The sequence below is a fragment of the Lacerta agilis genome, chromosome 10 (genome assembly GCF_009819535.1).
Source record: "Lacerta agilis isolate rLacAgi1 chromosome 10, rLacAgi1.pri, whole genome shotgun sequence".
NCBI lineage: Eukaryota > Metazoa > Chordata > Lepidosauria > Squamata > Lacertidae > Lacerta > Lacerta agilis.
The window spans coordinates 39,997,772-40,009,946 of NC_046321.1; the positions used below are offsets into that span (position 1 = coordinate 39,997,772).

At 40.2% G+C, this 12,175-nt stretch overlaps 1 protein-coding gene across 1 annotated transcript in view; it reads right to left on the minus strand.

Moving 5' to 3' along the window:
- Nucleotides 1–12,175, minus strand: part of NAV3 (neuron navigator 3) — a 236,497-nt gene that overhangs the window by 142,739 nt on the left and 81,583 nt on the right. The window contains 1 exon segment of the mRNA XM_033163206.1: nt 7,399–7,582. Coding sequence (XP_033019097.1) covers nt 7,399–7,582 — 184 coding nt within the window.

Genomic DNA, 12,175 nt, shown 5'->3' on the forward strand with positions numbered 1-12,175 from the left:
ATGCGGGGTTTGTCGTGGATGCAGCCTGGACCTGTGGACACTTAGAGGAAGACAATTGGAGATTTGGTTCTGGTGAAAGACAGAAAAAGACAATGGACAGAGGGGGAGTGGGTTGAAATATTAAATGTATAATCCAGATGGTCTGCCATGGTATCCGAAATCGGAGTGTGAAGTCTGTTAATTACAAGTTTATTTTAAATAAGTAAGGAGATATTGAATCTTAAGTCAAAAGCAGCATGATAAAGGATAGAAGAAATAAGTTTAGCTATAAGAATACTTGGTTAAGATCTAGGTTATAATGCAAAGATTAAGACAATTGTGTTTTTTCTTTTTAAGTAAAGTTAAATTTTTTACAGAGAAAAGTTGTTAAGGAAATAGTATATTGATTTAAAACTGAAGGTGTATAGGCGGGGGAAGTCAAAAGTCAAGATTCAGAACTAGAATTTTTTTTTTTTTTTGTAAGGTATATAGATAAGAAGAAGAATCCTGACATTATGTGTATTTGTATTTGTTTTGTATTTGTAGGTGTGGGGTTGGGTTTGTGTTATATTATGAAAATGCTAATAAATTCTGTTTAAAAAAAAAAAAGTAAACCATTCCACCCTGCCAACTGCTACTGGTTCTTGCCACGCACTTTCAAAGCAGGGCTAGAAATGCCACTGGAAATGGCTCTATGTGATCAAATATTGGGGCAATGGATTCAAACTACAAGAAAGAAGATTCCACCTAAACATTAGGAAGAACTTCCTGAGAGTGAGAGCTGTTCGGTAGTGGAATTTGCTACCAAGGAGTGTGGTGGAGTCTCCTTCTTTGGAGGTCTTTAAGCAGAGGCTTGACAGCCATCTGTAAGGAATGCTTTGATGGTGTTTCCTGCTTGGCAGGGGGTTGGACTGGATGGCCCTTGTGGTCTCTTCCAACTCTATGATTCTATGAAATAGCATTATTTATTTTTCAGGGAGCATGCAAAGGAAAAAAGAAGACTGTCCACATAGACCTATGGAGGCAACTATTTTACACATACACAGCCCAATTAAGCATCAGGAAATAAATGATACATGATGACATATGTGCCATTTCTGGGGACATTTCTGTGCCTACTTTTAAACTATGTGCTACCTAGTCTCTTAAAGAGGGCTTTTACATTTAAAGAAGTTAAATAAAATGGTTTAAAAGCACTCAGACCACCTCACACTACTGCAAGTTTAAATTTGAAGATACTTCAACATTTTGAACTATCAAAATAACTTTTGGCAAAGTTTGTAATGTTGGATTTGTTACTTGGCAGGAAAATTGCCCTTTCTGATTAAGCAAGTTCACCCATCACACTAATAGTGATGGGTGAACTCTGGAAACTGTCAGAGAAACAGAAATCAATGGGCATGGTCAAAGTTTTGTCTGGAATTTGTTCATTTTCCCCAGATGGAGTCACAGCAGCAGCACGAGATGGTAATATGGAGTGGAGATAAGGGGTGAATAGGAGAGGCAAGGCTGACAACTTGAAACAGCATTCAGTTTGGGGCTATGCTTGCCTGTTGGAAAAGTGAAACGAGTAAAAAAGGGGTGCAATTTTGGTGTAAACCAAATCACTTGGCAGTTTCTATGTGATAGGCTGGCATTATTCCCTAGTCTCTTCCTGGAAGCAAGAATGGTTCTATGTAGAAAATGGAAAAAGTACTTTGAGTGACTCACAAAGGCAGCTAGCTACTTACTGAAAAGTGACTTAAGGGAGAAAAAGTCTAGATTGCAGTGCAATAGACTACTCATATCATCAACAGACACCACTAAACTCATGTCATCAAGAATCATAAGGGAAGAATACTAGCCTGTAGTGAATACTAAAGCTAACAGTGCAGCCTGTGATTTATTATTGAAGCCTTGGGTAATAAAGCAAATAGTATAGTCCTTTATTGGATTAAAAACAGGTTGCAAAGCAAAGCAGACGTGCCAATGACCTGAAAAGTCAAATATGTTGTTAATTGTAGGAGCAGTTTTATCTTATATGGAAAGAAAATCCCCAAACTAACCATAAAGCTCAAAAAAAGAAAGCATACAATTTTCTCTTTTAATTTCCAACACTTTTAATGAGATCTCACATGCATAGCTTATATAAATGTGATATAATATGAAAATATTATGCACTGTAAAAACTACACCAACCTAAATATGATTAGGTCACAGAGGAAAAAATATATGGCCAGAGACAGTATTCAAAACAAAATAATAAGAACGCATACCATTACCAGATCTGCATGTGAACTCGTATCTTACATTCATGTTCACAGAACAATTACACTGGAGACAACTGAGTGCCACAGAGGTTATCACAAGAAGCAGGAATGCTTTAGAAATGCCAACATTGTCTTGCTTTCTTGACAAAATTAGCAAGAGCCAAAATGCACAAACTGGTGGACACAGAGTAAAATTGCTTTGCTTATCTTGCACATGACGGTTGTTGATCTCAACACAATCCAGCATTCACAGCTACCAACCAAATGTCTAGCCAAGACATGAGGAAAAGAGCCCTCTGTTGTAAGGCCATTACTTTACCCAGCTCTGTATTGTCTACACAACTGCTTGGCAGTGGCTCTTCAGGGTTTCAAATAGTCATCCCTTCCCAGCCCCTGCTTAGAGAAGCCAGGAATTGGCCACAGCCTCTATCCTGCTGGATAAATTTGTCTACAAGTAACATGAAACAGGGATGGGACCCAGGTGGCGCTGTGGGTTAAACCACAGAGTCTAGGGCTTGCCGATCAGAAGGTCGGCGGTTCGAATCCCTGCGACGGGGTGAGCTCCTGTTGTTCGGTCCCAGCTCCTGCCCACCTAGCAGTTCGAAAGCACATCAAAGTGCAAGTAGATAAATAGGGACCGCTCCGGCGGGAAGGTAAACGGCGTTTCCGTGCGCTGCTCTGGTTCGCCAGAAAGCGGCTTTGTCATGCTGGCCACATGACCCGGAAGCTGTCTGTGGACAAACGCCGGCTCCCTTGGCCTATAGAGCGAGATGAGCGCCGCAACCCCAGAGTCGGACACGACTGGACCTAATGGTCAGGGGTCCCTTTACCTTTACCTTTAACATCAAACAGTCAAGTTGGTAACAGTATTATGCACCCAGTCATAATTATAATCCTTGCAGTTATTTATTCAACATGCACATGTTGAGGTGGAGGAACCTGTGCCCCCACCCAAAAAATGTAAATGTTCCAGGCTTTCATCAACCCCAGCTAGCATTGACAACAGTCATGGATTATCGGGCTGTAGTCTATCAACATCTGGTTGGGGTTCCTACTGCAATCGACTCCTTCCTTAAAGACACAGTTACTACAACATCAGAACTGGTCAGAACAAGTCAGTACAATGTACTTGGATACGTTAGACATATTGGACAAAGTCCACCACAAAACGTTCCTAGGGAAACTCATGAGATAGAATGAAAATGGATTATCCTATTGACTGAGAATTTAAAAGTTAATAACCAAAATTAGGAAACAAAGAGTAGGCAGAGGGGACCCAGCACCCTTAATCTTTAACCTCTATCCATGCTGGCTGAGGCTGATGGGAGCTAGATTCCAAGATCTGGAGAGCCACAAGTAGCCCACCCATGATAAAAGCAATTCACTCAATGAACCTAATCTATAAATACAGAAATTTGTTATTTCCTTTTACTATCCAGCAGGTAAGGTGGTAGATGTGCTGAATCACTGTGATAATGGGCTGGATGAGGATCAATTCAATCAATTCAATCAATTAAAAAGAAGCTCATACCGGACGAAACAGAGATACTGGTATCCTCCCGATGCAAACAGCATGCAGTAAATAAAAAACAAACTTTAGCTATGGCTAATGACTTGTCTGGAGCAAGCCAAGGTATAACACTGGGCTTGGACATAATGCTAAACCAAACTATGGCTTGGCTCTGAAAAGAGCAGCAGCAGGAAGACCAAGGAAGGGGCAAACAACTGTTATTTTTGCTACATGTTGTTGTATGTTTCCTCATTTACACTTAGTCATGGTTTGTCCTAATGTTACATGTAAACCAGGCTGTTGATTGCCTTCAAAAAAAAACTCACAAGAACTGCTAGTTCAGTGAGAGTAATTATTCCCTTTGGTTTTTCTGTGAAAGAGCAAAGTAAAAAATTACCCACAGAAAACCAGCCATAGTGAAAAATGGCCTTAAGTACTAACCAGCCAAATATATTTGCTTTTCTAAAGTAACACAGGGTGAACTTTAATGAATTAAGCAAATCCATTTGGCTGTCAAGCTGCGGCCACTATTTCTATATGCGATAATGTTGGTTTGCCTGCATTTAGGAATTTTGCTGACAGCTTCTTGAAATCAGTTGCCAACTAATCCACAAATGGGACAGAACTTTCATCTACATGTGTTTTCCCTTAGCATCTGGGTGGTTGAAAGATCATCACCGTGGCAAGCTTAGATATATGCTGCAATGATGAAACACACTAACAAAATATGTCATAAAATATAATATAATCATTGTTGCCATGCATTTCTGCTGACAGATATGAATAAGGCCATCAGCACTGTGACCTTTGTGTATGTGTAAAATAAACAAAAATGAATCCGTAACGAACTTGCAGTGAAATGTAGAAAAAGAGAATTCTGCAGAACTGTTCAATATACTGGTAACTATTTTCATTCCTTTCTCAGAAACAAAGGCTTATTGATGGCCAAAATGTCTCTCTTGTAAAACATCATTTCCTTTCATATTTATCTTGATGGATTTGGGGCAGTCAACATTATATCCTCCAGATGTTGCTAAACTACAACTCCTATCATCCCTGACTCCCTGGCATCTTTTGCAGTCTAGGGAAGATGGCAGTTGTACTGCAACAACTCCTTGACAACCACAGCAATATTAACAGCCTGGATATAAAGAAGGTTCCTCACTGGAAAGATACAAAGCTACTCAGATGCAGATTACCGGTAATATGCTAACTTCCTCTCATTGCACCTTCTTTGAACATGCAAAGTGTGAATGTATTCACACATCTCTGAAGAAACTTCATATGTTAGCTCCACTGGCATCTGAACAAAAATAAGTCCCTGCTTTTCACATTTCACGGGGAAATTGAATAATTCATGCATCCTCTCTGTTTTACCATCCATTCCAAGTTCTCCTTAGTGCATCAGAAAAAGTGATCTTCTCTCCCTCCCTCCCTCCCCCCCAGCCTTTGGAAAGTGCAGATTAAGGACTTCCCATATGCTTGTCAACCTCTACAATGATCTACACTGATCAAGGGCCAAGCAAAGGCTAATTACTCTGATTAATGTTTTTACAATCTACACTCCCTCACAGAGAAACATAACCATAGTGCCAGGCCACATTTTTACCCTATTTTATTGGACCACGAGGAATGGCTCAATAGATCTTCATATTCCAATACATCAAGATCAGTGTGAGACATCTTTTTACTGTGCACTCTTAAAGTTACAGTCATTACATTAAATGATTCTACCTGATAAAAGGTATTCAAAGTAACATAAGGAATCTCAATGACCCTTTTATCCTTTTTTCGGGTGGGGGGTGGCAGGGAATACATCCCAAACAATGCAACTCTAATTATAATATACCAAATACAACTATTTTCAGCAATATAATGTCCACTATGAATACTACACTTGCATATTCAAGCGCAAATTAAGGCAAACTATCTGCAAATGATTGGATGATGGAAAACAATTCAATTTTTGGGAAATGATTCAGTTCATTTCCAAGCCAATCACAATTCAGCCTCGCTTATCCTCCAAACCCTCCTCTGTATCTCTTGAACCCATCCCAGCTACCCTCAATCATCCCACCCTGCAACCCTTTCATCTTCCTTTTAAAACACGCTTACCAGCTGGGCCAGAGGTGGCAATGCTGCTCCAGTCACAATAAAAGGGAGGAGTGTTTCTTCCTCCCACTTGGCCCCAGCCTCTTGCAAAGAACCCATTGCCCCTTGGGAAACTACAGTGGTACCTCGCAAGACGAATGCCTCGCACAACGAAAAACTCGCTAGACGAAAGGCATTCGCTAACGAAAGGGTGACTCGAAAGATGAATTTTTCTATGGTCATGCTTCGCAAGACGAAAATTTCAATGCATTCCTATGGGAATTAAATTCCTATGCATTCCTATGGTCGTGCTTCGCAAGACGAATTTTTCGCAATACGAAACGACTCACAGAACGAATTAATTTCGTCTTGCGAGGCACCACTGTACACTGACTGCATTGACCCATTGTAGTTATTGCAATATTATAGTGTCATGAGCCGCAAAGCACTTTTCCTAATGATTTTAAGCTTCATTGGGAAAACAGTGCACAACAGTTGCCAACAATCCCACTGTAGATTGCATTTCAATAGAAACACTTTTAATTCAACTGTTTACTCTTCAAAAGCACTAAAATGAAGATGAGTGCAAAATTTCCACAAAGCAACATGTTGTATTCAATTAAATATATATAACAAAATGTGCAGATTTGTTCTAACCATGAATTATATTAAAATAATAAGTGTTATGAAGTGTATTCTTTGTTCATGCTTACCAAAGTCTAATCATCTGTGAGTTGTGTTACTATTCTTACAGAATGATATAGAGAAATATGTTTCGCTGTATAAATAAAATCCTGTTGATAATCCAGATTTGAATTTTCTAGACAGCACTGACAGTGATATAACAGAGTACTTTACAAGCCTAGGACAGTAGACTTCCAGTTACCATTTATTATACCTTCTAAAAACCATGTTCAGTAAACTAAAAGATAAATGCAATTTAGGAGTGTATTACTCCATTTACAAGAATGTAAACAAACAGTGCATATTATTCAGAAAAGTAATCTCTGTTGTGTTTTAAGAACTGGGTGCTTTCTTTCCCTTCCAGAGAAGATCATGTTCAATTACATGGTGTAGTGACAGCCCAGAGTACTTCCGTATTACACTATTTATGCCATAGTCATGCTATTCTGTGTGGTAAAAATAACTCTAGGAAGGGGAAGAATAGGCCTTATCCCTGTAATGTTTTCACAACAAACACTGCAACACATAAGAGTTAGAAGAATCCATACTCTTATTTCTTTACTCTATATCTCATTTCACATTTCACAGGCTGATCCCCTCAATGTGTAAGAAATTCACTTATAAATTAGTGAGTTTCCCCAACTCGCCACACCACGTCATTCATGCCACTGTCATTGGGAACAACAGAGAAGTTGAAGTAACTGTTTGTGCGAATGCAACCTAAGGGTGCAATACACACTTACTCCCCAGTCAAATTGAATTTAGATTTAATTCCAAGTAGACAAGTATTTAGAATGATTTCTAAACAATTCCCCCCCCCATTCAGTAGAACTTTAAACCGGTATAACATGGAAGCACTTTAATTGCATATTTTATCTGACCTACCTGGACTGCATATCTTGCTGTGTTTTGGGCTGCCCAATATCAGCAGGAGGTGGAGAATGAGAGACGTGCTGCTGTAGCTCTACCAAAGACTGATAGTACTGTTGCTGTTGGTGTTGCTGCTGTTTATAACGAGACAAACTGAAAAACAGCCCTAAAATGGCTTTCAAATTTCCATTCCTTATTTCTGAAAAAATAAAGAAAATATAAGAATTAGACTTCTGCTCTGCATGCTTTGAAGTTTCCACATCCTCTTCAACAGCAGACCCACAGACAATGCATTGTAGGAAGTTACCAAAATGCAGGTCCTCATGTGCAAGGAGGTTAGAGGTTGCAAGTATAGCTAGTAAAGCTAGCTATGTTTTATCACTCCTCGCATAGTGTCCTGGCTCTCTGGAACCGAGAGCGCCTGCAGGAAGGCCAAACTGCTGCAGCTACAGACAGCTTACTACTCCAGAAAGGGACAGAGGAGAGCTGACGTCTGGAACAGAGGGACCCTACAAGAATCTGTAAAGGTGAGTCCGATCCATCTATAACTCATTGGAATTGTAGACATGGTCACCCCACCGCTCAAATCTATTTCCAAGTTTCACCCCAGCAGAATTTGATCTCCATAAGTCTGAAGACTGGACACTTTGGATAAGCAGATTCCTACATGTCTGAAATGGTTTGCAGCAGTCCAAGAAGAGCTAAATAAGCACTTCCTATTTCACCATGATACAATTTTTGAGGGCCCCCTATTCCACTCCAGCAAGCAAGAGCAAGGAGAGTCAATCTCTGGCTTCATCACAACCCTATGTATTCTCATCCAGCACTTACACAGTGAGGAGCTGGGCTTGGCTGTTCAACCTCTGCTCTGTCTCCCTATCTCCACACATGAGCTCAGTTTGCCCCTCCACAGCCAACTTTTGCAGCCGAAGGCATAGCAAACAAGCAAGCTGAGTTCTAGAGGTGCAGCTCTGTCTCTCTCCTTTTATAAATTAGCCTTTGCTACAGTGGCAGCTGCTGTTAATCTGTTTTGATAATCTGAAGCCCTCTTTCCCCACCTGTGCTCCCATTCCAAAATTTAGGAAGGTCACCAGTTCTGCTTCTTTAATAAATGTGTGTATGAAGCCACATTATGAACCTCTTATTTTTATGATTAATATGTTATTAGAAGAATTTCATTTGTAAATAAAGTGGTTAAAGAAAAAAAGGTGTGTGGGGAAAAGTGCAGACAGTATAGTGTAATGCAATTAGTATAATTAGCATCTACATTTCAAGTGGTTTGCAAAAATGGATAAAAAACAGACTTACATGAAAAATGCATTAAAAGGCAGCTGCCTACATTTTCTTATACTGCCCAAACTGTATAATATAGTGTTTTAAACATTAGTATGAATCAAACTACACGTTATACAAACATCAAGGTCCTGTGCCTCCTTTTCTCCCTTTAATGTGGGGCAGATCATTATTGGGATTGTAATGTGCAGTGAAGTGAATCAGGCAGGGGAGAGTAGCTCAACAGACTAGGGATAAACTTCCCTCCCTACACAATGCAATCCATGCAACAATTTGGCCTCATCCGCTGGAAATGAAAGTTGCTGCCGTATATTATGGCCGCAGACCAATAAAATTACACAAATTACTAAAAAAAATTACACAAATAAAACATACAGCTAAATAAAGCTTTTAAATGAATACATAAAAATACCTCCCCCAAACAGCCAACATACAATCTTTTTGCAAACTTCTCAGTAATGTGGCTTTCAAAATTTCTTGAAAATGTGCTTTATAGAGGGAGAACCAGCCTCTCTCTGTACTTGTTATGGAGGTTCCTACGCAAAAGAACATGCAACAGACTATTGCATCAGCTCCACACAAACGCCAACCATTTGTTAATTAGAATCTTAACACTTAACACTTAACAGCACGTTAAAATGAGCAGGCATAATGTATGCAGGTATGTAGCTGACGCTTCCATAATATGAAGTGTTGTTAAGGAGCACCAAAGAACAAGATTCATTAGCTGCAGATCTCAGCTAATAAGAGAAAAGCATGGCATGCAGCTACACGCTATGCATTAATGTGTAGTTAGTTACTAATTTTACACAGTATTTTATTTACTTTTATTTAATTATTTCATGCCTTGTATATCTTGCATTTCTCCCAACAGTTGCACATAGTTGGTGCAAGTGCTTATTCATCTACACACAGAGCTGCACAAGGCATGCGCTCAGGATCACACATAAACATCAGCAACAGACTATTGGTGTAGGCAACACGATTGGGAATTATCTACAGAGCTGAGAAACAAAAGCAGATCATCCAACAGTTATGCAGTGTCACATCCTTCTTCACTACCATGCTGTCAAATAGTGCAACGGTTTCTTCTTCTGCCTTTTCAGTAAACCAAATTGCCTCATTCCAGTTAGCAGGTACCCAGCCTAGCTGTGTCTAGTTGTGACATCTGTCACAAAAGCAGTAATACTTTGAATCGGTTACCTCTGAAGGGAAATTGTATGTCTTTCCATTTTGTTCCTCCCTCCAGGGCCGGCACATCCATTTAGGCGAATTAGGCAATTGCCTAGGGCGCCAAAATGGAGGGGGCGCTGGCCAGGCTTGGGCGGGACGGGCTAGCAGCAGCTTCTCCGCTGTAGCGGAGAGGTGCTGCTTGCCCCCTACGCCACCCCCGGCTCCCGCTAAAGCAGGCTTTGGCGGGGGCGGGGGGCAGGATGGGCGAGCAGCAGCTTCTCTGCTACAGCGGAGAAACTGCTGCTTGCCTCTCCACCACCCCCACCTCCCGCTAAAGCAGGCTTTGGGGGGGGCGCCAGAAGGTGGTTCGCCTAGGGCGCCAGAAGCCCTAGCACCGGTTCTGCCTCCCTCCCTAACAAACAGCTGATTGTTGTGATCACCAATATTCTCACAAGGCTTTAAATGCACAGGTCTGGCCGCTAGCTACACACACACACACACACACACATATAGCAGAGAATGTGCTTGAAAAATTATGCCTAGGTCTTCAAGGCAGCATAAGCAAGGAACAAATGCCTAGTACCACACTGTCCTGTAACCTCTGCTTCACTCGTGGCCTTCAGTGTTATAAAACAAGGGACCCTGAGAAGCCAATAAGGCAAGACTATTGCAAACCAGTTTCTGTTCTCTGTTGCCGAAACAGGAATCTATATTGTGGCTTATTTATTTATTTTTTGGAAATGGATGGAAAACATTTAACACACACATACTTCACTTACAATAAAGGCAATTATAAATACCGGTATACAGTACTCTAACATGTTTCCTGGCAAGTAAATCCTGTTGTCTCCAACAAGGCTTCCCCCTCAAGCATGTGTGCATAGGACTGCAGCCTAAGGCTATGATTACAAGGAAGCTACTATCAAACAACAGACTTTAAAAATCCAGCTGTGACAGGAAAAACTTACTTTTTTTTAAAGGCAGAATAAATGAGAAACACAATCCTGCATCATATAGGTTTTGGAGCTTCTCTGGTTTTTTGTTTTTAATTACAGAATTAAAGTAGATAACATCCTAATAAATTATATAATTCTATGGAAGGTTAGCCACCGCTTTTTAAGTGTTTCCAAACAGAATAGCATCATGGATTGCTTAAAGGACACCTGGTTACTGGATGTTCTTCTAAGAACATTTATTAATGCCAGGAAACATAAGAGGATTGATCAGGTGAGAGCAGCTTCATGGATTGTTTTGTACAGTACAAAATACACAGGATTGTATCCAATACTTGTTCTTCTCATGCAATTAGACTTTTGCTTCCTCTCCTCTCCTCTCCTCTCCTGACATGCCCCCAAAACCTGCTCTGGAGGTGAAAGTTTCATTGCACAAGCCTGTTGCATGGGTGGAACAGAAGCATTGGATAAAAACCACAAAATTATATACCAAAAGCAATACTAGTATATTGAATATACAGAAATCCTGCAAATTTCCTTTCCAGGACCAGCCCTACTATTAGGCTGAATAAGGCAATTCCACACACACACACCCCAGGAAGCAGATGCTGGGGGTAGCAGCAAGGCGCCAAACATTATTTCTGAGCCCGCTTGCCATTTCTCTCTCTTGAAAGACAGAGCTGTGTGTGCTACACATGTTGTGAACCCCCTGAACTAGCCTGTTACGTTCACTTCCCCATTGCCAATGTTGAAGTAAGATTCAACGGCCAGCCTAGTCACTATCTGTACATGGAACAGAATGGGTGCCATCTTGTCCTTTGTCCCTCAGGCAGCAAAATGTTTTGGGCTGGGCTTGATCCTATCTGATCTCAAATACTACCTTCAAATATGGAAAACTCACATACCATACTGTAGCTGTTCTTTTGATACTGACCATATATAGGGCCATTCAAGCTGAATTTGTGGTACAGTGTTTGTACTTTTAATACAAAATACAGACCTTCATGTTGTGAAATACATCATTTATAAAATCGAGTAATTATTATATTAATTTATTAATAAGAACAACTTTGGGGGAAACTTCAGATATTTATATTTTGCATCTGCAGTATAAAGAGAAACAAACTGGTGACATAAACTGCATTTAAATAGTTTGCAATTTGAATAATGATATACATTTGTATTTCAAAAAGGAGAAATACATTTGGGAAGTTTCTAAATATTTGCTCCCTATTTCACACCAATATATCAGCTTTGCTCAGTACACAGACTTGGAACACCTGGAAGATACATACAGTGGTGCCTCGCAAGACGAAATTAATTCGTTCCGCAAGACTTTTCGTCTTGCGGAAATTTCGTCTTGCAAGGCACCG